The sequence below is a fragment of the Camelus bactrianus genome, chromosome 11 (genome assembly GCF_048773025.1).
Source record: "Camelus bactrianus isolate YW-2024 breed Bactrian camel chromosome 11, ASM4877302v1, whole genome shotgun sequence".
Taxonomy (NCBI): domain Eukaryota; kingdom Metazoa; phylum Chordata; class Mammalia; order Artiodactyla; family Camelidae; genus Camelus; species Camelus bactrianus.
Genome location: NC_133549.1, coordinates 54,381,616 through 54,408,121, shown reverse-complemented (window position 1 = coordinate 54,408,121; position 26,506 = coordinate 54,381,616). Strand labels below are relative to the sequence as shown.

General features: G+C 35.2%; 1 protein-coding gene across 3 annotated transcripts in view; it reads left to right on the top strand.

Annotated features, from left to right (window-relative positions):
* The window catches only part of PCDH15 (protocadherin related 15), a 721,184-nt gene that overhangs the window by 201,248 nt on the left and 493,430 nt on the right, over positions 1–26,506 (top strand). For all 3 annotated transcript variants that reach the window (XM_074374029.1, XM_074374028.1, XM_074374030.1), the window contains exon 3: positions 22,737–22,802. In XM_074374029.1, coding sequence (XP_074230130.1) covers positions 22,737–22,802 — 66 coding nt within the window. The remainder of the gene's footprint in view (positions 1–22,736; positions 22,803–26,506) is intronic.

The window sequence follows — 26,506 nt, the reverse complement described above, 5'->3', positions numbered from 1 at the left end:
TCCTTGTATCTACTTTTAATAATTCTCACTCTCTCTGCTCTTGCTCTCTAATTGAAATTGTGCCTTCCTTTAGGCATGTCTGTTTTTCCCCACATTCTCTACTTTTATTAATGTTTTATAATCCATTTTGGATTAGGAAAGAAGAAAATAAATTTTATTATAATATTATAGAAAAGTAGGTTTGATTCTCGCTAAAGGTCTAGGGCTTTCTCTTAAGTGTCAGTTTCATGAGTTTCGTGTATGGACATTTGGGATATTTGAGACTCCGCTTATGTAATATTTCTGGTTCTTGACTATGATAAATGGAATTTTTTAAAATGACTTCCTGGTGACAGGAACATTACTAAAGTTTATAGGACATTGAGGGGAGTATCTAACAATCCAACAAGAAATCCATCACCATATTCAAGTTAACTAATTTGAGAAGAGGTATTAAAAAATGCTCTTAATAGAACAGAAATTCTGAAAAGATTTCTAATCGCTGCAGCATTTCTCTCTTTTTTGAATATCATATAGAAAACTGCTATGTGTGTACCATAAGACTACAATCCTGAGAATGGAAGGATGATTATGAAATAAGAAAACACGTAGCTTGGAAAACAACAAGGGAAGCAGTTATAATAATAAAGTGACCTCTGGGCCCACTGTTGGCAGAATGTGTTTTATGAGCAACCACTAAGAAATAAAATATGGAGTTCTCCCCTTGAAAAATTCTTTTAACTAGCAGCAGATATTCAAAACCACAGGCATCTATAGAGGATTGTCTAGAAATGAACCTATGAGTGGTAAACTCTGCAGGACATAGAGATTTCATCATCATGTGTTGTACATGTGAATAGCAAACTGTCAAAAACATAATTTCTAAGTGCCAAGGGTGGTAAAATACTTGGCTTTAGTACTTGATTATTTTTAGTTTTTGAGAACTCTAAAGAAAACCTGTGAGCCAAAAAATAATCAGTTTATCAATGATGCTTTTATTCGTACGGCCACAGTCAAAACTGTAGTCATAGCTTCTATGAACCCAGGAACTAGGTCGGAACCCACAAACCCAGGCTTCTGGCCAGGCCCAGCACTAGGCCAACTATCATGGACCCAGATCTTTTGATTCACTGCAGTGTCAGATCAGCCTACACAGATGTAGAGTCCAGACCAGATTCAGCAAACCCAAGCTCTCAGCCCATGCCAGCACTTGGCCCCCATTGCCCCAGCCTTGCTCCCATGAGGCCAGGTTCCTAACCCATACCAATACTGTATTAGACCCTGTGGATTCAAATGATACGCCCACATTAGTGGTAACTAGCACCTGATTGGCTCCTGTGGACCTAGAATTCAGGTCCACCTACACAGACCTAATCCCAAGCTATCATAGAAGACTCAGGTGTCAGACCCAACCCAGTAAACCTAGGCTTCAGGTTGCCCCCAGGGGACCAGACCCCTAGGCTGGTCCCCATCAACCCAAGTTCCAGTCCTACCCACCTGCTGACCCAGGTACTTGACCTACCAATTTAGGGACTCCAATAGCAAACCTACCCAGAGATACTGCCAGACAGATCAAGCAGAGTCTCTGGATGGGCTAACTGGTGAAGGGATTTGCCTGACAAAGCCAGTGTGCAAAGTATGGAAGAGGTGCCAACTTCCTCTAATGCACAGACACCAACTCAAGATCACAAGGCTCATGAATAATCAAGAAAATATGACACCACCAAAGGAAACTAATAAAACCCTATTGCATGTTCCTAAAGAAATGGAGCTCTATGTATTTTCTGACAAAGAATTCAGAACAACACTCTTAAAGAAATTCAGTGAACTACCAGGAAATATGCATAAACTAAAACTAAATTAGAATAATACATGAACAAAATAGAAATTCAACAAAGAAATAGAAATTAAAAAAATAAAATAGTAAGAAACCCTAAGGTTAAAGAGTACAAAGATTGAACTGAAGAATTCAATAGAGAACTTCAATAGTAGACTCAACCAAGCAGGAGAAAGAATTAGTAAATGAGAAGATAGGCTATTTGAAATCATTCAGTCAGAGAGAAATTTTTAAAAATTGTAATTAAAAAGAGTAAAGAAAGCCTAAGTAAATTATGGCATACCATTAAAAGAAATAATCTTTGCATTATTGGAGTCCCAGAAGGAAAAAAGAGGGAGAAAGTGGTGCAAAGCTTGTTTAAAGAAATAAGGGCTGAGAATGTCCCAAATCTGGGAAGAGGTTTGTACATTGATGTTCAAGAAGTTAATGGATCCTCCCCAAAAATTCAACCCAAAAAAAATCTTCCAAAAGACGCATTATGATAACATAATAAAATCATCTAAAATCAAAAGACAAAAAGAATTTTCAATACAGTAGGGAAAAAAAAAAAACAACCCTCACCTGTAAGGGAACTCCCCTAAGATTATAGGTAGATTTCTCAGCAGAAACTTGTAGGACAAGAGAGTGATATGATATATACAAAGTCCTGAAAGAAAAAAGTGCCAACAAAGTCATCTTTCAGAAATGAAGGAGAGACCACTACACCTGCTGTAAAAGAAATGCTGAAAGGGCTTGTTTGACCTAAAATGAAAGGATGCTGATTAATAATAATAAAACAAAAACATTTAAAAACATGCTGGTAAAGGTAAATATACTGTCAAATTCAGATTATTCTAATGCTGTAATATGGTGGCATGATAATCACTTAACCATAATATTAAGGTTAAAGGGCAGAAGTTTTAAAAATAACAATAGCTACAATAATTAGCTAATGGATACACAATTTAAAAAGAGGTAAATTGTGACATCAAAAATGTAAAATTGTGGAGGTGGAGAGAAGAAAGGTATAGGGTATAGAGGCAGGTGAACTTGAAAATAAGTTCTTATCAGCTTAAAATAGAACGGTATATCTTTAAGATGCTTTCTGTAAGCCCCATAGTAATCAAAAGTAAAAACTTTCAGTAGATAAACAAAAGGCAAAGAGAAGGGAATCAAAACACATCATTACAGAAAATCAACAATTCACAAGACAGACAGCAAACAGGAAGAAAAGAACACGGGAACTATGAAGCCACCCAAAAATAATAAGTTAGATAGTGTTAGTAAATCCTTACCCATCAATAATTACTGGGTATCTAAATGGACTAAATTATCAAATCAAAAAGCATAGAGTGTCTGAGCAGGTTAAAAAAAAAAAAAGATCCAAATATATGCTGTCTACAAAGAGACTCACTTCAGCTTTAAGGACATAAAGAGGCTCAAAGTGAAGGAATGGAAAAAGATATTCCATGTAAATGGAAACCAAAAGAGAGCACGTGGGGCTAAACTTATATTAAACAAATTAGACTTTAAGTAAAAAACTGTAGCAAGAGACAAAGGAGATCATTATATAATTTTCAAAAGGGAGTCAATTCGAGAAAAAGATGTATCATCGATGTGTATGCACCCAACATCAGAGCACCTAAATATATAAATCAAATACTAGCAGATCTGAAGGGAGAAATAGAAAACAATACAGTAACAGTAGGGGATTTCAATACTCCACTTTCAACAACGGATAGTTCATCTAACCAGAATATTAATAAGGAAACATTGAACTTGAATACCTTACGTAAAGTGGATCTAACAGTTACATACAGAACATTCCCTCAATAGCAGCAGAATACACATTCTTTTTTCAAGTGTGCATAGAACATTCTCCAGGGTAGATAATTCATTAGATCACAAAACAAACTTTAACAAATATAAGACAAAACTCATAACAAAGTATCTTTTCTGATCACAATGTTATAAAACAAGAAATCAAAAACAGGAGGAAACTGGAAAAATCAGAAATCTGTGGAAATTAAACACCACATGCTTGAACACCAATAGGTCAAAGAAGGAATGAAAAGAGAAATTTTAAAAATATATCTTGAAATAAATGAAAGTAGGAACACAGTACATCAGAACTTATGAGATGCAGCAGAAACAGTGCTAGAAGGGTAAGTTATAGCAAAAAAAAAAAAAAAAGCCTACATTAAGAAAAAAGAAAGACCTCAGATGAAAATAACCTAACTATACATTTCAAGGGACTAGAAGAAGAAACCAAAAGTTAACAGAAGGAAGGAAACAAAAAAGATGATCTAAATAAATGATATAGAGAACAGGAAAAAACAATAGAAAATATCAATGCAATTGAGAGATATATTTTTGAAAAGATAAATGGAATTGACCAACATTTTGCTAAACTAAGAAACAACAGAGAAGATTAAAATAAATAAATCATAAATGAAAGAGGACACATTACTACAGACACCACAAAAATACAAAGGATCATAGGAGATTAAACAATTAAACACCAATAAATTGGATAACCTAGAAGTGGATAAATTCCTTGCAACACAGCCTACTAAGACTGAATCATGAAGAAATAGAAAATTTGAACATACCAGTAATGAGTAAGGAGACTGAGCTGGTCAGCAAAACATCCCAACGGAGAAAAGCCCAGAACCAACCAGATGGTTTCACTGAATGCCATCAAACATTTTAAAAGAATTAATGGCAGATTGGAGCCAAGACAGTAGAGTAGGAAGTCCCTGAACTCACCTCCTCTCACAAACTCCCCAAAATCACAACTATCTGCAGAATAATTACAGATGAAAAAGAACAGAACCTACCAGAACAAAAAGATCTTCTACAACTAGAGACACAAAGAAGGAAACAAAATAGGATGGGTAGGAGAGGTGGATTCATGACATAGTCAATTTCGACACCTCTGGGTGAGCAACCCAAAAACTGGAAAATAATCACATTTCAGAGATTATCCCACAGGAGTGAGACCTCTGAGCCCCATATTGGGCTCCATGCCTGGGGTCTTGCAACTTAAAGATGAGCCTTCAGAGCATTTTGCTTTGAAGGCCAGCAGGGCTTAATTTCAGGAGCCCCACAGGACTGGGGGAGGTAGAGACTTCACTCTTAAAGGGCACACACAAAATCTCAAATGCACAAGGACACAGGGCAAAGGCAATAAACTAATAGCAGTCTGGGCCAGATCTACCTGCTCTTTTGGAGAATCTCCTAGAGATGTGGGATGGCAGCAACAGCTCACCCTGGGGACATAGACACTGGCAAGAGCCATTCTTGTGAGCTTTCTACCACATGCCCATTAGTGCTGGCAGGCACCACTGTGGGATATCCCCTCTAGTTCATTAGCCCCAAGACCTGTCAGCACCCAACAGCCTGAAGGCATCAGTGTCTGGAAACTCCAGACCATGTAACTGAGTAGGGACACAACCACTCCTTAGCAGACTGGATGCCTAAAGACCTTCTGAGCCTACAGCTGCCTCTAGACATGCACCTGTCCAGCAGAGGCCTAAGACCCAGCTCCATCCACCAATAGGCAGGCACCAGCTCCAGAATCACATGGGATGTTGCCCTCCTGTCAGAAAGCATGCTCTAGCCTCTGGACCAGACTTATCCACCAGAGAACAGACAACAGACACAAGAAAACTACAATCCTGTAGCCTGTGAATCCAGCCTACCCACAGCAGGACAGACTTTACCCTGAGACCAGCAGGGCTCAGGCCCTTCCCTCTAACAGGCCAACATAAGCTTCAGGATACCATGGACACTGTACCCAACTGTGTAAGAAACTTGCTCCCCCCACCACCAGTGACCTGACACCAGCTCTGGGATCCCTGGGCCCTGCAACCAGATTCTACAATCTAGCTTTGCCTGACAGTTGTCTGGCACTAACCTCAGAACCTGGCTTCACCTATCAGTGGGTGGACAACAGCCTCAAAGTCTTCTTGACAGAGACCACCAGTGAGCCATCAAAATCCCTGGGGCCTCCAGAGTGCTGCAGTCAGGTTGTTTCATGATCCAGTCCCACCAACCAGCAGCCAGCAGCCTCTGCACAAAGTATTTGGTAACCAACTAGACTGGAGGCCAATCAAGCATACCAGACCATCCACATAGCCATTTTGTTACAACAGAAGGGCCCATTCAGCCATTATAGGGGAAAACACTAGAGCATATAGCTTGGGTAACAAGAGGGAGAGAGATGCTGGGATGCATAGGAAGTTTCCTACAAAAGGCCACTTCTCCAAGGTTAGGACACATAACCAACCTACTAGATATGTCAAAATAAAAATGGCAATTTAGGTAAAATGAGGTAGCAGAGGAACATGCTTCAGACAAAGGAATAAGATAAAGACCCAGAAAAACAACTAAGTAAAGTGGAGATAGGAAATCTACCCAGAAAGTAGTACAAGGTAATGATCATAAAGATGATCAAAAAGCTTAGGAGAAGGATGGATGTACAGAGACAGAAGAAAGTTAGAAATACAAAGACAAACAAATAAAAATGAAGATTACAATAACTGAAATGAAAAATACACTAGAGGGAATCAATAGACTAAATAATACAGAGGAATATATCAGTGAGCTAGAAGACAGAGTAGTGGAAATTCTGATGCTTAACAGAAACAAGAATAAAAAGAAATGAGGACAGTTTAAGAGATCTCTGGGACAACATCAAGCACACTAATATTCACATTACTGAGGTCCCAGAAGGAGAAGAGAGAGAAAGGGGCAGAGAACATATTTGAAGACATAATAGCTGAAAACTTCCATAACCTAGGAAAAGAAACAGACATCCAAGTGCAGAAGGTACGGAGAGTCATATAAAGGATTAATCCAAAGAGACACCCCAAGTCACATTTAATTAAAATGACAAAAAAAAAAAAAAGAGAGAGAGAGAGAGAGAAAGGATATTAAAAGCAACAAGGGAAAGGTAACAAATAACATACATGGGTACTCCTGTAAGGCTATCAGCTGATTTTTCAGCAGAAACCTTGCAGGCCAGAAGAGACTGGCACAATACTTTTAAAGTGATGAAAGGGAAAAATCTACAACCAAGAACACCCAGCAGGGCTCTAATTCAGATTTGATGGAGAGATCTAAAGTTTTATAGGCAAACTAAAGCTGAAAGAGTTCAGCACCACCAAATTGATTTTACAAGAAATATTAAAGGAACTTTTCCAAGTAGGAAAAAAATGAAAAGCTCACCAGTAAAGGCAAACATACAGGAAAGGTAGGAAATCATCCACATACAAAGCTAGTGAGAACGCTAAAAGAAAAAAGTAGTAAAATCATATATATCCACAATTAGCAGTTAAGGGATACACAAGGGGTACACAAAACAATTAGATGTAAAATATATCAAAAGCAGTAATCATGAGAGGAGGAGGGTACAAATACAGGGCTTCTAAAATGCATTTGAAATTAAGAGATCAGAAACTTAAAATAATCAGGTAGATTGATTGATTGACTGCTATATATAAAAAAAACTCATGGTAACCACAAACCAAAAATCTATAACAGATACACACACATACACACAAGAAATTCACACATAACACTAAAGGTAGTTATCAAATAATAAGGGAACAGAAAAGGAAAAAAGAACTACAATAACAATCCCCAAACAAATAACAAAATAGCAATAAGAAAATACGTATCATTAATTACTTAAAATGTAAGTGGAATAAATGCTTCAACCAAAAGCCACAGAGTGGCTGAAAAGATACAAAAACAAGACCTATGTATATATACTGCCTTCAAGAGACTCACTTCATGTTTAAAGACACACACTGACTGAAAGTAAGAGGATGGAAAAAGGTATTTCATTCAGATGGAAATCAAAAAAATCCAGGTAGCAATACTGACAATAGATTTTAAAATAAAGACTGTTAAACATACATATATATGTAAATTTTAAAAATGTGCAGTAAAAGAAATGTTTTAGTTTCTGGCTTACAGTACGGATGCACTTGGAGGGCTTTATGGTTAGTGAGATAAGTCAGACAGAGAAAGACAAGTAATGTAAGATATCACTTGTATGTGGAATCTAAAAAAAAATCAACTAACTAGTGAATATAACAGACAAGAAACAGACTCACAGATGTAGAGAAGGAACTAGTGGTACCAGCGGGGATAGGGGAGCGGGAGGAGCAAGATGGAGGTGGGAGGATTAAGAGGTACAAATATCAGGTATAAAATAAGCTACAAGTATGTACTGTACAACATGGGGAATATAGCCAATATTTTGTAATAACTGTAAATGGAGTATAACCTTTAAAATTTGTGAATCATTATATTGCATACCTGTAACATGTAATATTGTACATCAACTACACTTCAATTTAAACAAAAATATGATACTTTAAAATAAATTATATAATTTAAAAAAGAGAGAGATCATAAGAGACTACTACAAACAAATATACACCAATAAAATGGAAGACCAGAAGAAACAGACAAATTCTTAGAAATGTATAATCTCCCAAGACTGACCAGGAAGATATAGAAAATACAAACAGACCAATTATCCGTAATGAAACTGAATCAGTAACAAAGAAACTCCCAACAAATTCCAGGGCCAGATAGCTTCACAGATGAAATCTACCAAACTCTTAGAGAAGAGTTAACACCTATTCTTCTCAAACTATTCCAAAAAATTGCAGAGGAACGAATACTTACAAACTGATTCTATCAGGCCCTGACACCAAAATCAAAGACATTACAAAGAAAGAAAGTTGCAAGCCATTATCATTGACAAACACTGATGCAAAAATACTCAACAAAATGCTAGCAAACTGACTCCAACAAAATATTAAAAGGATCATGCATCATGATCAAGTGGGATTCATCCCAGTATGCAAGGATTTTTCAATGTCCACAAGTCAATAAATGTGATAGTACCACATTAACAAACTGAAGAGTAAAAACTGTATGGCCATCTCAGAAAAATTCAGAAAAAAACTTTTGACAAAATTCAACATGAATTGATAAAAAAAACTCTCCAGAAAGTGGGCATAAAAGGAACATATCTGAAAATATAAAGGCTATATATGACAGACCCATAGCTAACATCATACTCAACAGTGAAAACTTGAAAGCATTTCCTCTAAGATCAGGAAGAAGACAAGGATGCCCACTCTTGCCAATTTTATTCAACATTGTACTGGAAGTTTTAGACACAGCAATTGCATAAGAAAAAGAAATAAAGGGAGTCCAAATTGGAAAGGATGAAGTAAAACTGTCACTGTTTGCAAATGACATGATACTATATGTAGAAAATCTTAAAGGCACTACCAGAAAACTAGTATAGTTCATCAATAAATTAGGTAAAGTTGCAGAATACAAAATTAATATATAGAAATCAATTGAATTTTTATATACTAAAAATTCACTATCAGAAGAAGAAATTAAGGAAATAATCCTATTTACCATCGCATCAAAAATAATAAAATACCTTAGGATAAAACTACCAAACAAGGCAAAAGATCTATACTCAGAAAACTATAAGACACTGATGAAAAAATTGAGGATGACACAAACAGATGGAAAGATGCATCATGTGCTTGGACTGGAAGAATTAATATTGTTAAATGACCATACTACCCAAGGCATTCTGCAGATTCAGTGCAATCCCTCTCAAAATGCCAATGGCATTTTTTACAGAACCAGAACAAATAATTTTAAAATTTGTATGAAAAGCAAAAGACCCTGAATAGCCAAAACAGTAGAGAAAGAACAGAGCTGGAGGAATCACACTTCCTGACTTCAGACTATGCTACAAAGTTACAGTAATCAAAGAAATACGGTGCTGGCACAAAAACAGACACACTGATCAATGGAACAGAATAGAGAATTCAGAAATATACCCCTGCACCTATGGTCAATTAACTACAACAAAGGAGGAAGAATATGCAATGGAGATAAGACTTACTCTTCAATAAATGGTGCTGGGAAAACTGGACAGCTACATGTAAAAGAATAAAGTTGAAACATTCTCTAACACCATATACAAAAATAAACTCAAAATGGATTAAGGACATAAATGTAAGTCTGGAAAACATAAAACTTCTAGAAGAAAACATAGAACATTCTTTGACATAAATTGTAGCAATTTTTTTTTGATTCATCTCCTAAAGCTAAGGATATAAAAACAAAAATCAGCAAATGGGACCTAATTAAACTTAAAAGCTTTTGTACAGTAAAGGAAACCATCAACAAAATGAAAAGACAACCTACTGAATAGGATAAAATATTTGCAAATGATATGACCAATAAGAAGTCAGTATCAGCTCATACAACTCAATATCAAAAACACAAACAACCTGATTAAAAAATGGGCAGAAGATCTATGCATACATTTGTCCAGAGAGAACATGAAGATAGCCAACATGCACATGAAAAGATGCTAGACATTGCTTATCATCAGGGAAATGCAAATCAAAACCACAACAAGATATCATCTCACACATATCAGAATGGCTATCAAAAAGAACACAAATAACAAATGTTGGTGAAGATGTAGGGAAAAGGGAACCCTTGTGCACTGTCAGTGGGAATGTAAAATGGTGTAGCCACTGTGGAAAACAGCATGGAAGTTTCTCAAAAGACTAAATATAGGACTAATAGATGACTCAGCATATCCACTACTGGGCATATAACCAAAAAAACCAAGAACACTAATATGAAAAGATACGTGCACCCCAATATTCATAGCAGCATTATTTACAACTGCCAAGATACTGAAGCAACCTAAATATCCATCAGCAGATGAACAAAGAAGTGGTATGTATGTGTACACACACACACACTGGAATATTACTCAGCTATAAAAAATGAATGAAATTTTGATTTGAAGCAACATGGATGGACTTGGACAGTATTATGCTAAGTGAAATAAGGCATACAAAGAAAGAAATAAGATACGATGTCACATATATGGAAGCTAAAGAATACAAAAAACTAGTAAATATAGCAAAGAAAGAAATAGATGCACAGATGTAGAGAACAAACTAGTGGCTACCAGTGAGAAGCAGGAGTGGGGGCAATATATGGGTAGAAGATTATAAGGTACAAGCTATTATGTATAAAATAAGCTACCTGAATATATTATACAACATAAGGAATGTAGCTGATATGTAATAATAACTATAAATGGAGTATAACCTTTAAAAATTGTGAAGCACTATATTGTACACTTGTCATTTATATAATATTTTACATCAGCTATACTTCAATTAAAAATAAAAAAGAATTAATGTCAGTCCTTCTGAAACTTTTCAAAAAAAAATTGAAGAGGAAGGAGCATTCCTAAACTCATTATATGATGCCACCATTAATTACCAAAGCCAGATAAGAAGAGTACAAGAAAACAAAACTACAGACTGATATCCCTGATGGATATAGATGCAAAAATACTCAAAAATTAAAATCAGCAACAAATTAAAAGGATCATATACCATCATCAAGTGGGATTTATTCCCGGGATGCAGGATGATTCAACATATGCAAATTAATAAACATGATACACAACATTAAGAGAATGAAAGATAAAAACCGTATGATCTCAAAAGATGCAGAAAAAGCATTTGATGAAATCCAACATACATTCATCACAAAAAACCTCAACAGATTGGACATAGAAGGAATGTATCTCAACATAGTGAAGGCCATATGCAATAAGCCCACAGCTAACATCATACTCAACAGTTAACAGCTGAAAGCCTTTTCCCTAAGATCAGGAACAAGACAAGGGTGCCCACTGTCACCATTCCTATTTAACGTAGTACTGAAGTCCTAGCCAGAGTGATTAAGCAAGACAAAAGAAGTAAAAGACATTCAAATCAGAAAAGTAGAAGAAAAATTTTCTCTATTTGCAGATGATATCTCATATAAGAAAATCCGTAAGACACCACTACAAAACTTTTAGAACTAGTAAACAAATTCTGTAAATTCGCCAGATACAAAATCAATATACAAAAATCAGTTGTTTCTATATACTAACAATGAACAATATAAACAAGAAATAAAACAATCTCATTTATAATTCCATCAAAAATGATAAAATATTTATGAATAAATTTGACCAAGAAAATGTAAGACCTGTACAGTGAAAACTGAGACACTGATGAAAGAAACTGAATTTAAAAATAAGTAAATAAATAAATTGAAAGACATCCTATGTTAACAGATCAGGAGAATCAATATTATTAAAATGTCCATTCTACCCAGAGTCATCTATGTTTAATGTAATCCCCATAAAAATCCCAGTGGCAGTTTTCACAAAAATAAAGAAAGCAATCTTAAAATTTGTATGGAATCAGAAAAGACCCCAAGTAGACAAAGCAGTCCTGAGAATGAAGAACGAAGCTGGAGGCATCAGCTGTCGCTATTTCAATTTTATTACAAACTAGTAATTGAAAAAGTATGATACTGGCATAAAACAGACATATATATCAATGTTATTTAATCCATAGCCCAGAAATAAACCTACACAACTTATATTCAAGAAGAGGGCCAAAAATACCCAATGGAGAAAGGATAGCCTTTTTAATAAACAGTGCTGGGAAAACTGGGTGTACATGTAAAAGAATGACATCTTATACTGCTCATAAAAATTAACTTAAAATGGATTAAAGACTTAAACATAAGACCCCAAATTGTAAAACTACTTAGAAAAAAAAGCTTCTTGATATTGGTCTTGGCAATGGTTTTTTGGGCTATGATACCAAAAATACAAGCAACAAAAGCAAAAATAAATAGTGGGACTATATCAAACTAAAAACTTCTGCACAGCAAAAGAAATAATAAGCAAAATGAAAAGTTGACCTATGGAATGGGAGAAATTATTTGCAAAACTACCTGATAAAGGATTAATATTTAAAATATATAAGGAGCTCACACAATTCAATGCCAAAAGAACAATCAGGATAAAAAATGGACAGAGGACTTGAAGAGACATTTTACCAAAGAGAACATACGAATGGTAAACAGGTACATGAAAAGACGTTCAGCATCACTAATAACCTTGGAAATGCAGATCAAAACCATGGTGAGTTATCACATGACATCTGATAGAATGTTTATTATCAAAAAGAAAAATGCTAAGTACTGGTAAGGATATGAAGAAAATGAATTGTATCTCATTGGTGAGAATGGAAAACAGTACAAAGCTTCAAAAACATTTAAAATGGGACTACTATTCAATTTAGCTATCCCACTTCTGGGTACGTATCTAAAGGAAATGGTATCACTGTCGAAGAGATATCTGCACCACCATGTTCACTGCAGCATTATTCACAATAGCCAAGACGTGGAGACGACCTAAGCGTCCACTGACAAATGGGTGAAGAAAATGTAGCATGTGTATACAATGGAATTTTATTCAGCCATAAAAATGAAGGAAATCTTGCCTTTTGCAACAATACAATAGACTGTGTTCTCACTTACGTGTGGAATTTTTAAAAAGCTGAACTCATAGAAACTGGTGGTTACTAGTTGTTGGAGGATGAAAGAATTTGAGAAATGTTGGTCAGAGGGTACAGTCTTCAAGCACTAAGATGAATAAATTCTGAGGATTTAATTTACAGCACAGTGACTATATTTAACAATACTGTATTATAAACTTGGAAGTTGTTAAAGTAGATTTTAAATGTCATCACCACACCAAAAAAGGTTAATTATATGAGGGAATGTAGAGTTAACTAACCTTACTGTGGTAATCAGTTCTATATACATGTATCAAATCATCACATTGTGCACAAGTACACCTTAAATTTACATATATGTCAATAATATCTTAATAAAACTGGAAAAAAGGATGTAAGAAAACGTGATGTTTACATAGATATGGTGTTTATTATAAGTGATAAAATGCTTACATTTTTTCTTTATCATTTAATCCATAGAGTTTGTTTTTTTACTGACAGCTTGGATACTCATAATGGCTTGTGGCAAAAACTTTGATGTAAACAGGCATAGTAATCTGTAAACAAAGAATTATTAAGAATCTCTCTGTTTGAAGAATGCAGTTTTAAACAGTAACATTGATGCTGCAGCTTTTATTTTTTGACCTTGTTGAGAATCTTAGTAAGAAGCATGATTGAGAATTTCCTTTGAGCTACTTCATGAAGAATAATTAGAAAATAAAATAACAAATCAGCTCTCAGAAACAACATGAATACACATTCTTTAGCTACTTTTTGTAAAGTGTTTCTTGAATAGTTGTTTTTCTCATTGACACAAACCCTTATCCCTTCCTTTCTCCTTTATATTTCAATTATAAAACATAAGGACAAATTGGATATGATAAAACAAGCTAATGAATGGAAAAACCTTTTAAAAATATTTTAGAGTAACACAGCAAGCTTGCAAAAAGAGCTTTCAGAATGGATATAAACTCTGTATAAATAAAAAGTTTTTACTTTTATTTTAGTTTTAAGTATCCCTCTGATAATTTTTAAAATATCCTATGTTACCTCCCCCCTGCAAAAGAAAACAAAATCCTTTGCATGATTCAGTTATATCTATGTGTACTAGCAACCTGTGGCCATATAATTAAATGTATTGTTACTATTCCAGTACATTAAATGGATATCAAAAATGCTAACATATCCTAAGCCTATTGTGATTTGCTAATAAAATATGACCTTCCTTTCAATGTTGAAAAATGTAAGAAATTACTACTTAATTAAAAATATGTTAACATCATTGCCTTTAAAACGTGGAGATACACAAATTTTGTATGTGATTTGCTCATATGGTTAGAATCTGATTTACCTAACAAAAATTTATAAAGGACTTGCATATGCTGGTCACTATTCTATGATTTCAGTTTTACAACTAACGCAACTGAGCTTGAGTGTTTAAGTAACTTTCAAAGATCTTAAGAGCTAACAAGTGATGAAATCTGGCTCATAGTGAATCTAGACAGTCTGTTCCCCAAGGCCATGTCCATAACCCCAATACTGTGCTGCTTCTTCTGATCCAGTGATGATATTATACTTTGGACCAAGAATTATTTCGCCCATCTCAAATTCCTCAAATATAGTCATAATCACTTGATGGAAGTTTGGACAAGTAAGGAAAAACTGTCATCATGATGGAAAGAAAACTCAAAGAGCTTCTAACTCATGTATTATGAATTAAGTAAGATAATTACATTTGGGTGCAAATACTAATACATTTGACAACACATTTACATGAAATTATAAAATAACAAAGTATAGTAATAATCTCAGTGAACAAGCTTTAAAAATATTACTTGATCTTCTGATCACACTTCTGACAATTAAGTTCCTGCCCTGCCTTCCTCCTGCAGCTCCTGAAATCTTTTCTTTTGATTACTTAGATCCATTTACTTCTTAAGAATGAGAATGATTTTCTTTCTCTCACTAGATGCCATCATACATGACTAATGTCATTGATAGACCAGATAGAATAATATGAAGCAAATAGTAACTTTAAAAAATGCAGCGATTGAGGGAGCCATGGCCTCTACAGTAAATTGCCCTAATGAAAGCAGTGATGTAGAGCAATAATCATTAATGACTTCAGTGAGCATTACTGTAATAGACCATGTAGTTGGAACATCTTAATCAAATTATATAATCCAATTAATGGTGACACTAAGGCATCATAAAGTATACCTTCCTCCCTCCATGGTAAAATTTGAAATCTATTAATGCTAACAGTGTATCTTATCCTTGAAATGAAAATGACTTACTTGCAATGTCCTTTAGCTTACTCAGTTCACTTTGCTTTTCCTTCAGTCATGACCTAATGCCTCGTCTTTATTGACTGCAGTTTTAGACCATACAACTTAGAGTATGGTTCTATTGATTTTATGAATTTCAAAGTCAAACTCCTTTTCTTTTCGAGGACAGAGAGAGTCAAAATGTAAAATAGGGATTGTTTTTTGTTTTTAGATTTCACTCCTACGTGTATTTTCCTGGAAATGAGTATTACAAAGATCCACAGAAAAATTTAGAATAGTCCCTCTGCTGCTGCTTGTGACAGTGAATTGGAACTAAAATGTTTCTGCAGCATGAAACTTAAAGAGAGCACAGAACTCCTTTGAATGAGAGCCCACATTGCTTTGAACTAAGCAACTGATTCAACGTGTGTGTGTGTGTGTGTGTATATGTGTGTGTGTGTGTTTGTATGAAAACAAAAGCCTCTAAATAAGAGAGATCAGGTGACTTTGAATTCCCAAACTAATAGAGAGATGTTGAGAAAAATAAAGTTTCCAGAAAATCTGTAACTCTCAAGATCTTTCTGCCTCATCATTTGGACACCAGTGCATTTCAAGGCTACTGTGGGACCAGTGCGTGACTGTGAGCACCTTACTATTTTCTTAAACCTGGAGTTCAAGAATTTGCCTTTAGGAAATTTAGTCCTGGTTAGTGTCTCTCTAGGTTGTTACCTGGAATAAGAATTCCAACATTTTTCTATCCATGCAGACCATCAGTGACACTTCACGCTACTGCTTTTATTCTACCTAAGAATGCACTTCACAATAACATAGATAATAAGACCAGTTCTCACTGAAAATTTAGGGAAAGCCAAGGGATTCTCTACTACCTTTTGATCAAAGGAAAAAAGGAGAAATGACTCTTCAAATACATTCCTTCTTAAAATAATGATACTGTAAAAATTTAAAGGTGCATCTATTCTGCCTTTATACTTTGCCAAGTGCTAGTCTAAGAAATTATCATAGATTATCTCATTTATCCTTGTTGTAATATATCTATGAGATCTATGAGGTCATTATACTTACCTTACCTATTTATGCAAACTGAGGTATAAGAAATCAACAATCTATTTAATTTACACAACTTTTAAAAGCCAAAATTAGGATGTAAAATTTGGTTATCTGACTCCAAAGCACATTCTTAACCTCTATACTATACAAGGAATCAATTCCCTTAATACTTTTTTTTGGGGGGGAAGGGGAGGTAATTATGTCCTTAACACATAAACACTCACCCTAAAGATTTGAAATGATGAATACTAAGGATTTAATGAGTTGGTTTATTCATTTTCCATGGAGGAGAATATTCCCTGGTTCAACTAATATATTGAATGATTATTATATGTCAAATACTCTGCTAGGTGCTTGAATAATTCACTGATAATCATAGGGAGCTGGGAAGGAAACAGCTGAGTAAAAATTCTAAGGTGACACGAAAGTATTTGTGATTTCTGACATCATAAAAGCTTTGCTATCTGAAGTCTTTATGCTTTATTTCTTTAAAAAGCAATCTGATAAAATCATGAAAGGGCTTGGAATACACCCTTGCTATTAATAGGATATTGGAATAACCTTGCTCCATGACAGTCCTTCACTCAGTTGGATGATTGGAGCATTCTAACAGAAACTATAGATAATTGAAAGCAAGTAAAAAATTATCCTTCTCTTTTCTTTACTCCTATTTGTATAATTCTGGGCCCTCTATGATCTTTCATAACTAGTCCCTCAAAAATCCCATATTCCTATAAAATTGTCTGTCCCTGTCTTTAACAGTAGACTTTTCCTCATAGGAGAGGAAAAATAATTTTTCCTCTACATTTCTAGGTTCTTGGCTAAAACCCGCCTGTAATAAAAAAAGATTAACAAGAGAAAAACAAATTTAATTACGTACAAAGATCTGAGACTCAAAAGCAACCAGGCAATTGAGGCTTATATACCACCCCGAGCTAAAAAAAAAAAAAGGGAAGAGGGTCTGGGACTTCAAAGGGAAGGAAGGCAATTCACAGCAAGATGAGAAGAGGAAATATCTGGTAACAAATATTTGCCCTGCTGTGCAGAGACTTCTCTCAGATGAAAAGTTAACTCTGGTAACAGCTCTCTTCCTGATACAAATCCCATTTAAAATTTGTATAGGCATTTAAAGAGGAAGTTAAAAAAAAAAAAAAAGCTTTCCCTAAATCTGCTGGGTCTTGAGGTCTTGATTGCTCTCAAAGTAGAAGAAACCTGCCTGAGTGGCCTATTTTCAGGTGGCACGTTCTGCTACCTCTTACACTCCTGCTGAGGTGGTGTCAATGATCCTGTCTTTGACATCTAAATTATGGACCATTCTTTCCCCATTATTTTTATATGAGGATGACATTCCAAAGATTAAAGAGAGGAAAAGGAAGATTAAGCTATAGAGTTTTTAATTATTGTCGCAAATTTGGCTGAGGCTATTCACTTTTGCACTCACTGCATAGTTGCTGAGAGCCAGCTGTGTGACAGGAGCTTAGCCCTGGGAGCACACTTCTGAGGAACAGAAACAGGATCTAGATTATCACCAAGTCTTCTGTCAGTGAGGAATCAGATATTCATAAATTGATATTAAGAGGCAGAGTTATCAGAGTGTATATCAGGGAACCTGGGGATCATAAATGGTTTGAGAAAGTGAAGCACAAGTGAAAACCTAAAGGATATGTCAGTGCGTGATGAGCTGAGGGTGAAGATTAGAAACAAGAAATAATGCGACGCAGAAAGGTCTTGAGGTCACTCGGGGTGGAGCATAGAGTAGTTAAGAAAAACCTGTGCGAAATGCCAAGAGCAAGTGAGGACGTGGAAGTAGATGAGACTGGAGAGGAAGCAGAAGTCTGCATCATGCAGGACCTTGTAAGGCCATTTATTTTTGGTTTTCATTCTGAAATCATAGTCTATGGAGGCTCAAAGGCCATAAAAATGTTGTTTTAACCTAAAAGCAATGGCACATTATTAAAAAGCAGGCACATTTTTATTTGTAAAAAAAAACAATGCAGGTAAACATAAAAAATTAAAGAGTAGGGCAGATTGCCTGTAGGATGAACAGTTAGGAAGACCTTTTGGTTAGATAAGAGACTGGATTAGCGTAGTGACCTCAGAGATTGAAAGCTGTAAGTGGGTATGAGAAGTTTTTCTGTAAGAATTATATTAAAGATTTATTGAGGGATTCAACACATAAGGCAAGGGAGATGTGCAGGCTCAAAAGTGACCTTCCTCCTTTCTGGTTTATGCAATTTGGTGCAAAATTGTGCCATTCACTGAAATAATACACATTGGAAGAGGCCAGGTATGGGCTGGGGGCAGCAACTGGAATTCCATTTTGGAGTTTACATTTATGGCACTCTTGAAATTACAAGTGCAAATGTCTAAGCAGTAGGACCCAGACTCAGAGGAGACAATTGGGCAGGAAATACAATATGCAAGTCATTGACATATTGATGACAGCTGCCATGTTAATTTATGGGGGCGAAAAAGTGAATAGATTTGAAATGTTATTGAAAAGACATTGTTTGACCTTTAAATGGATCTTTTGAGAATAGGCTAAGGTGGAAATAGGGTCTCCCTGGCTGTTCTCTCTTCATAGTAAGGAATGAACATATTTGAACAATTCTGGATTACAGCCTTTGCATGAGCTTTCTGTAACATGCTCTTAAGCCTTAGTCTTCAATAAGAACAGTGTAACCCAGGTTCAGTCATTATATATCTTGCTAATACTTCTTTTTAGGTTTTAAATCTGACTGATTGCATGAGAATATTTAAGAATCTGTAGAAAAAAATATATAGTTTATTTTTAGTTTGATGACAGATTTGCAAAAACAAATCACACTGCACATTCAGGTATTTGTATTCATATCCTGCACTTTACAACAAATTGATATGGGACTCGGGTAGGGGCCTGAGAGGTTAGAAATTTGAGGCACGAAAAACAGTGAATTTGTGATTTAACCTAGACAGTCAAGGGTGAAATTAAATAGAACACAGAAGTCCGTTTCCAAGGTACAGGCGTCATGGGCTAACCTGCCTGTCCTGTGGCAGACAGATTATCCACAGAGCATAGAGAACAGGATCACCCAGCCCCCAAATTGCTTTCTAGTTTTCACTTTGATCTCCTTTCGGATGTTTTGCACACATAATACATCCCTGGCTGTTCCATCCACTATTACTTTTTTCCAAGACATTTCTGAACATACTTGTTATTAAAAATATTTTATGCATTTCAAAACTAATTATACTTTCATGAACACATCATTCCAAAACGAACACTTTGGCTGTTGTGAACAACGTTATTAATAGATCATTTTTATGCATCTGATAAACTTCTCTTCATTAGTGTTGTGACTCTAAAAAGCTTTTTTAAATCATTTTTGGTTAGAATAAAGAAAGTATTCGTTGGGCATGAAAATCTCTTTTTGTGGGGTTTCAGAACCTACCAGAAGAATAAAACTTAGTTATCCAAAGGGGTCTGACTAGGAGGCACTGTAGCTGCACCTTTATTCCTGGGCTGTTTCTGTTGGTGAGGACATGAGAACAGAGTTCCGAGCAGCACTCATGGAGGCATGTTCAATGAGAGACTGCGGCTGGGCTGACTATAGTTGAGAAAAAAAAGTCAATAAATATTCTTTCAGGATCAACTCTTGTCAGGTTTTGTGGTTCCTAAGATGAATAAGACACAGACGTGGTCTGTTGGAGCTCTTGTGAGAAAAACACACTAATACATTTTTAATGAGGTGATTTTTCCAGTGGAATCCAGTGGAATCCAATTCCAATTGAAGGAATTCAGAGAGGCATTTAGTTTAGACTGACAAGGACAATTTTCTAGAAGAGGTGATGCCTTGCCAGGTTCTTGAGAGAATAAAAGTTAATCAGAGGAAGAGGAGGAGGAAGGCATTGCAGCAGATGGTTCAGCACACATACGTGTGGTTGGCTATGGCTAGAGAATGAACTATGAGAGTGGAAAGGGCAATAGAGTTAGGCAGGGCTGGGATATGGGGGGTCATACTTAACTGTACGGAAAAAGTCTACCCACAAATGTAATAGTAACCAGCTGGTGGAAGGCTTTTGTTTATTTATAGCCAACTTTCTTCTTCTTTCCTTTGCCTGTATCCTGCCTGCCTATAAAATTGATTATGTATCAATTCATTTGTCAATATTCATATCTTTGTCTACTTTGCAGCTATGAGGATCTTAACTAAAGCAGTGGCCTTATAAGTATTATACACATATACACACATACATATACATATATACACATATATATGGAAAGAGAGAGAGAAAAGAGTATTGAAAAGTAACTCCTCTTTGAAAAAAAATAGAAGGCATATTTGGTAATCTAAGAATTGCTTCTTATAAGAACTAGTCAAGTTTCCTTTATTTTTTCCACAAATTGCGTCTGCAGAGGTACATTCTAACAAGAGTAAGGGCTCTGATATGACTCAGGGCACAGTGCTTGATTCTAAGTTAATAATGTTGAGACTATGCCATCCTTTGAAATGGTTTAAAAAAAAAAAACTTTTGAATGAGATCCTAAAAAATTTTTTCTTCTCTCCTTCACTCCAAAGGAAACACGTTTTTTTTGTACAGAGAAGTGCCATTTTTACTTTTGATTTGGATGCATAAAATAATTCTTGTGAAGTGAATAAATGAATGCAGGACGAGAACAAAGCTTCCAAGAGATCAGTGAGGAAACGTTTCCAAGAGTAAAAGGGACAAATAGTGAGGAGCTGTGCAATGGCAGGGGGTCGAGGAAGGAGAGGAAGGAGTAAAATGAGTATGAGATATTTTTGATCTAAAAATGCCGGGACTTGAAACTCCTTGAATATTGGTAGGTATGAAGAGAGAAAATTTGTACATCTTTGATGTTTTAAGCTTCTTATGAGAGCACATATCTTACAGTATAGAATAGTGCTTGCCAAAGCCCTTATTATTCATGCCCATGTACATAATAGCAGAATTTTAATAAGTAAGTAAGTCTTGTAATCATCTTCCAAATAGCACACATACTTGGATGGCTTTAAGCAAATCTGATTTATGTTGCAGTCCCAGGGGTGTGCCGTGAACATCTGACTGCATAACACAGCCCAATCCGGCCAGCCGGGTACCTCCCAGGAGAGTGCTTTACGTCCCACAAGTGTACATTTGACATCTTGCAGACAAGCTTTCGTATTTCAGCTATCATGGATATTATAGCTCATGATACTATTTACATGTTCATTATCATGAGATACCTGGGTATTAGCAGTGTTTGAAATAACAAATTTGTCATCACTACTGATTGACAGGCACCATTCTTAAGGCGTTAACACAGAGATAATAGACTATTCATAAGTAATTTGTTTTTACCTTTTCATGGGAAACAAAGGTATTTTATGTTATTTGCAAGGTGATCTGTAATGAATTTTTAAGATGATAGTGACATACATTATCAAGTTAGCTTGTTAATAGCTGTGTTAGATTTACAAAATTTGATATAGGATTGTATGTATTTCATTTTCACAAATCATTAGATGATATATGTTATTGTATAATGCTATTTATATCTTTAAATCTTCGCTAAATATATACATATATTCTTTCTTCCTTTCTTTCTTCCATTTTTCTGATCTGCTTCCATTGATGACTCTATACTTTTGACTCCAGACTGGCAATATGAGGGTAAGATAACAAAAATAAAATCTCAAACAACCTCATGAGCATTGCTTGTCTGTCTTCGTTTTATTCTCTTTACAACATTATTAAAATTCTATTCACTCTCTTTAATTAGACCTTTTATCACAATTAAAGTCCAATTATGTTTGTTTCTGTTGTGAAACTTTCATACAATTGATCCTTGTTAATCATCCCTTTATGTTATTTCTTTGGGTTAAATTAACATCCCATTATCTCTGTCCTGAAGGACTTCTGCTCTCCAGTGGTCTTTGCTGGTGTTTTCTCAGTAAGATTTTCTCATCACTAAGATGGTATACAAAGTGTCTGTTCTGATGTGGTATGGAATCTATGTAGTTCTTATGAAAATTTAAAAAAAAATTGTTAAAATAATGATGCATATTAATTTGACTGTAGGACTTTTTTTTCTTTTTAAATATTAATGTACCTCTCAATTAATTTAAGAGTGCCTCTGTAGTATTTACTTCTTATTTTGTCTTGTTTTCTCTTTAGATTGCAAACTAGCCAGGGGAGGACCACCAGCCACCATAGTTGCCATTGATGAAGAGAGTCGGAATGGTGAGTGAGCTTTCTGTTTTAAAAACAACTTAATCTAAGAGGGGTTCCTGATTTCAAACTTAGATATGATATGTGTGAAAGTACTAAATGGAAGTCTCAAACGAAATCCACTGACAGTTCACTTTTAATTTCTTCCCTTCATGGGTTTAAGTTATTCCATTCCCCGGAAATACTTTCCTTGGATTGCATTTTGAGAGACTCAATGAATAGAAATGCTTAGTTGTGATTGCAGACAAGTTACCTGACTCAGGATCAGTCCAAGAATGCATCTAGATACTATCTAGGACTTTTGTCAATAGGTAGAGTTGACTATAATGTATGCTGTTAGTTATCTGAGACACAAATGTATTCCTCCAAAGGAAGTGGACCACAAGGTAAGCCTTGCACTGCTAATTTAAATTGGCTACAATCTGGTAAGGATTAAGATCAATAGCCTATTAGATGTGGTGATTTAAGAATGCTTTGATGAGAAAACTGAAAGTTGGGAACAGAGAGCCTGACAGAAGGTCTAGAGAATTTTCACTCAGTCTGCCATAATTAACTAATTCCTAATTTTTATTAAGTTTGTCTTCAAAAATATAATTTTATCAAAAACAAAAAATGTAATTAGCACTTTTATTCCACAACACTCTCCTAGTATCTGTAAACTCTATGGATGTTTAAGATTCTCCTCCTCTACCAGGTAACAGTAAAGTGGTAACTCCTTGAATCTTGGTTTCTCTCACAGTACTCTAGATGTGAGAATGTTCCATGGCTACTACTACTGTACTAATTCTGTAACATATCTTCCACTAGGTTTGTTTGATTTGTACTTTCTGTCCAGGCTAAACATTATTTTATAGATTGATGTTAAAAAAAAAACTGTCAAGTGGCTTATTAGAAATGACTGTTTCCTGGAATTCAACCTACATATATTTTGAAAATTTCTACAATATACCCAATAGTTGCATGGGTTCACCTCATTGTTGATTTATTGTGCTGTATTAGAAACATTCCTTTTACTTTTCATTTTGAAGAATCAGCATAAACTTTTCTTGCATATTCTTCACATCCTTGGGAATCAGCCAAAAAAAGCCCACAACATTGCTGGCCTCTGTTTAAACAAATTTGTGTCTATACTAAATTTTAGAATTTTTTTTTTTAAGAATTTGCAGATTTGAGTGTTTTGATCATTTAAAAAAATCAATCCTATATATATATGTATATGTATAACTGAATCACTTTGCTGTACACATGAAATTAACATTATAAATCGACTACAATAAAAATAATAATTAAAAAAAGTCAATCCCTATGGAGCTTGAAAGCATATGAGGTCAGTGAGTCATTATATCCAATTTCTTTAAATGTATCATAAGTCCTATATATATCTGAAAGAAAAATAAAAATACTAGACCAGAAAAATTCTCACATGTGGAATTATGGTTTATTTATCCCTAACTATTTATCTGTGAACAAATCTGTGTTTTCTAAACATTTTATAATGAAGACAGTTTGTCTTTTTAACTAGAGACAAAAAATAAACACGGTAGAAGACCAATATATACTTTCTTACTGTTCACCAATTCCCTTGAACATATAAGCTGAACTGAACTGAAGCATTTGATTTTACTGGGTAACTTTTTTTAACATGTAATTCTGTAGAGAACTTATTCTGCCCACCAGATAATGATAGCCACGGTAATGATACTGCCTCTCTCACCTTGTGCTGATGAGATCCCACTTTCTAAAGGAGCTCAGGATCTCTACAAAGATGTCATGGCAGTGCTGTATGGTGGCAGGTGGTGGAAGTTCAGTATTTGTGTTTTAGAAGAATGTGACACGATGTAGTGTACTCATGTTGTGCTCTTTAACTGGCATATTTTGTAGAAACTGCCAACTACTCAGAATGCTGCCAAAGTGATTTAAGTGTCATCACAAGGAGTGTAAGTGCCAATCTAGAGATTAAATGTTTTACATTTTCCTTTCACATTAAATTTCTAGAAATACGGTGATCAAATGAATCTCTGCCAGATATTATAATGTAATGCATAATCATCCTTGCCTTAAAAGTCTAAAGGAAACAATCCATGAAAATGTTCTCATATTTTTCCTCAGGCAGTCTAAGAAACTCACCAATAAGACAGTTCTAGCCCTGCCCAAACCCTTAATTTGTTTTTCCTTGCATCTTTGTAACTGGTCGTAACAAGCATGTAGATATCCTATTTTACCATTACAATAAGCACTTATTTTTAAAGGTTCTGGGCGTCTTAAACGTGATGCATAGCAAATCCTTTATTAAGACAAACTAGTAAGTTTATTGTGCATCAACTTGCCTTTGGCTTACTTGATTGATGTCTACAGCTAAATAATCTCCATTGCTAAGTATACCTTCTAATAAAGAGTAGCTTTTAAGTAACTCAGGCTTTTAAAAAATCTATACTTCATTTTTCTATATAAGTCACTAAGGTACATTTCTAGAATGTTCATTATTTGTCACATGAGTCGACATCTTTGAAGATTTTTAGATTCTGTGGGATGGAAATATTTTGTTTTTGTGAATATGTATGCTAAAAGCATTTGCACATGTGTACATGTTTGAAAGAATTAAAAAACTTAACAGGTGTAGGTGCATAAACTTCTTTCTCATCGTAGTACCTGTTAGACTGTTCCCCTCCTTGGTCACTGTCCTCGGCAGCAAATTGATAAGATTCATTAGATCACCCTCAATATGAACCATTTTATTTTCCTCACAACTACTAGAAAAATCAAGCTTATATGGTAAGGATGCAAAGTCAACCCAAAAAGAGAAACACATTGGTTCCTGACCACTACCAGAAAGTTCTCCAGCTAGTATAGAGAGCATATTTAATGAGTAATTACATTTAAAAGGGCCAATGTATACTGAGAAACAGACTTAGAACATATTACCTTGTTAAATGATAATATCTAAAAATTCCTTTCAGAAAACTTATGTCCACACAAAAACCTACACATGGATGTTTATAGCAGCCTTATTCATAATTGCCCAAACTTGGAAGCAAGCAAGACGTCCTTTAGGAAGTCAAGGGATAAATAAACTGTGGTACATCCAGACAAATTCAGCACTAAAAAGAAATGTGCTATCAATCCATGAAAAGACATGAAAGAAGCCAGTCCAAAAAACTGCATACTGCATGATTCCAACTCTGACATTCTGGAAAAGGCAAAAATATGGGAAAATAAAAAATCAGTAACTTCTAGGAGTGGGTGGGGGAGAGACAGGCAGAGCAAAGAGGGCTTTTAGGGCCGTGAAAACACTATTTATAATATTCTAATGATAGATGCATGCCATCATACATTTGTCCAAACCTACAGAATGCATGCCAAACGTAAAACCTAAGAAACTGTGGACTTGGGTGATGATATGTTAATATAGATCCATCCTTTGTTTAAAAAAAAAAAAAAACATTCTAGGGAGTGATGCTGTCGATGGAGGAGGCTATGCATGTGGGTGGGCAAGAGGTAGATGGAGAATCTTAGCATCGCCCTCATTTGCATTGTGAACTTAATGCTGCGCCAAGAAAATTAAGTTTTAAAAACATTTCTGGAAACTTATTTTTAGTTTCACTGGACTCCGAGTTGCTTAATGGCATTGAGTTCTTACTGGAAGGAGAGAGGGGCAGGAACAATTGTATTGGAACTATTTAAACCTTAGAGTGCCAGCCAAATCAGGGTCCTGGCTG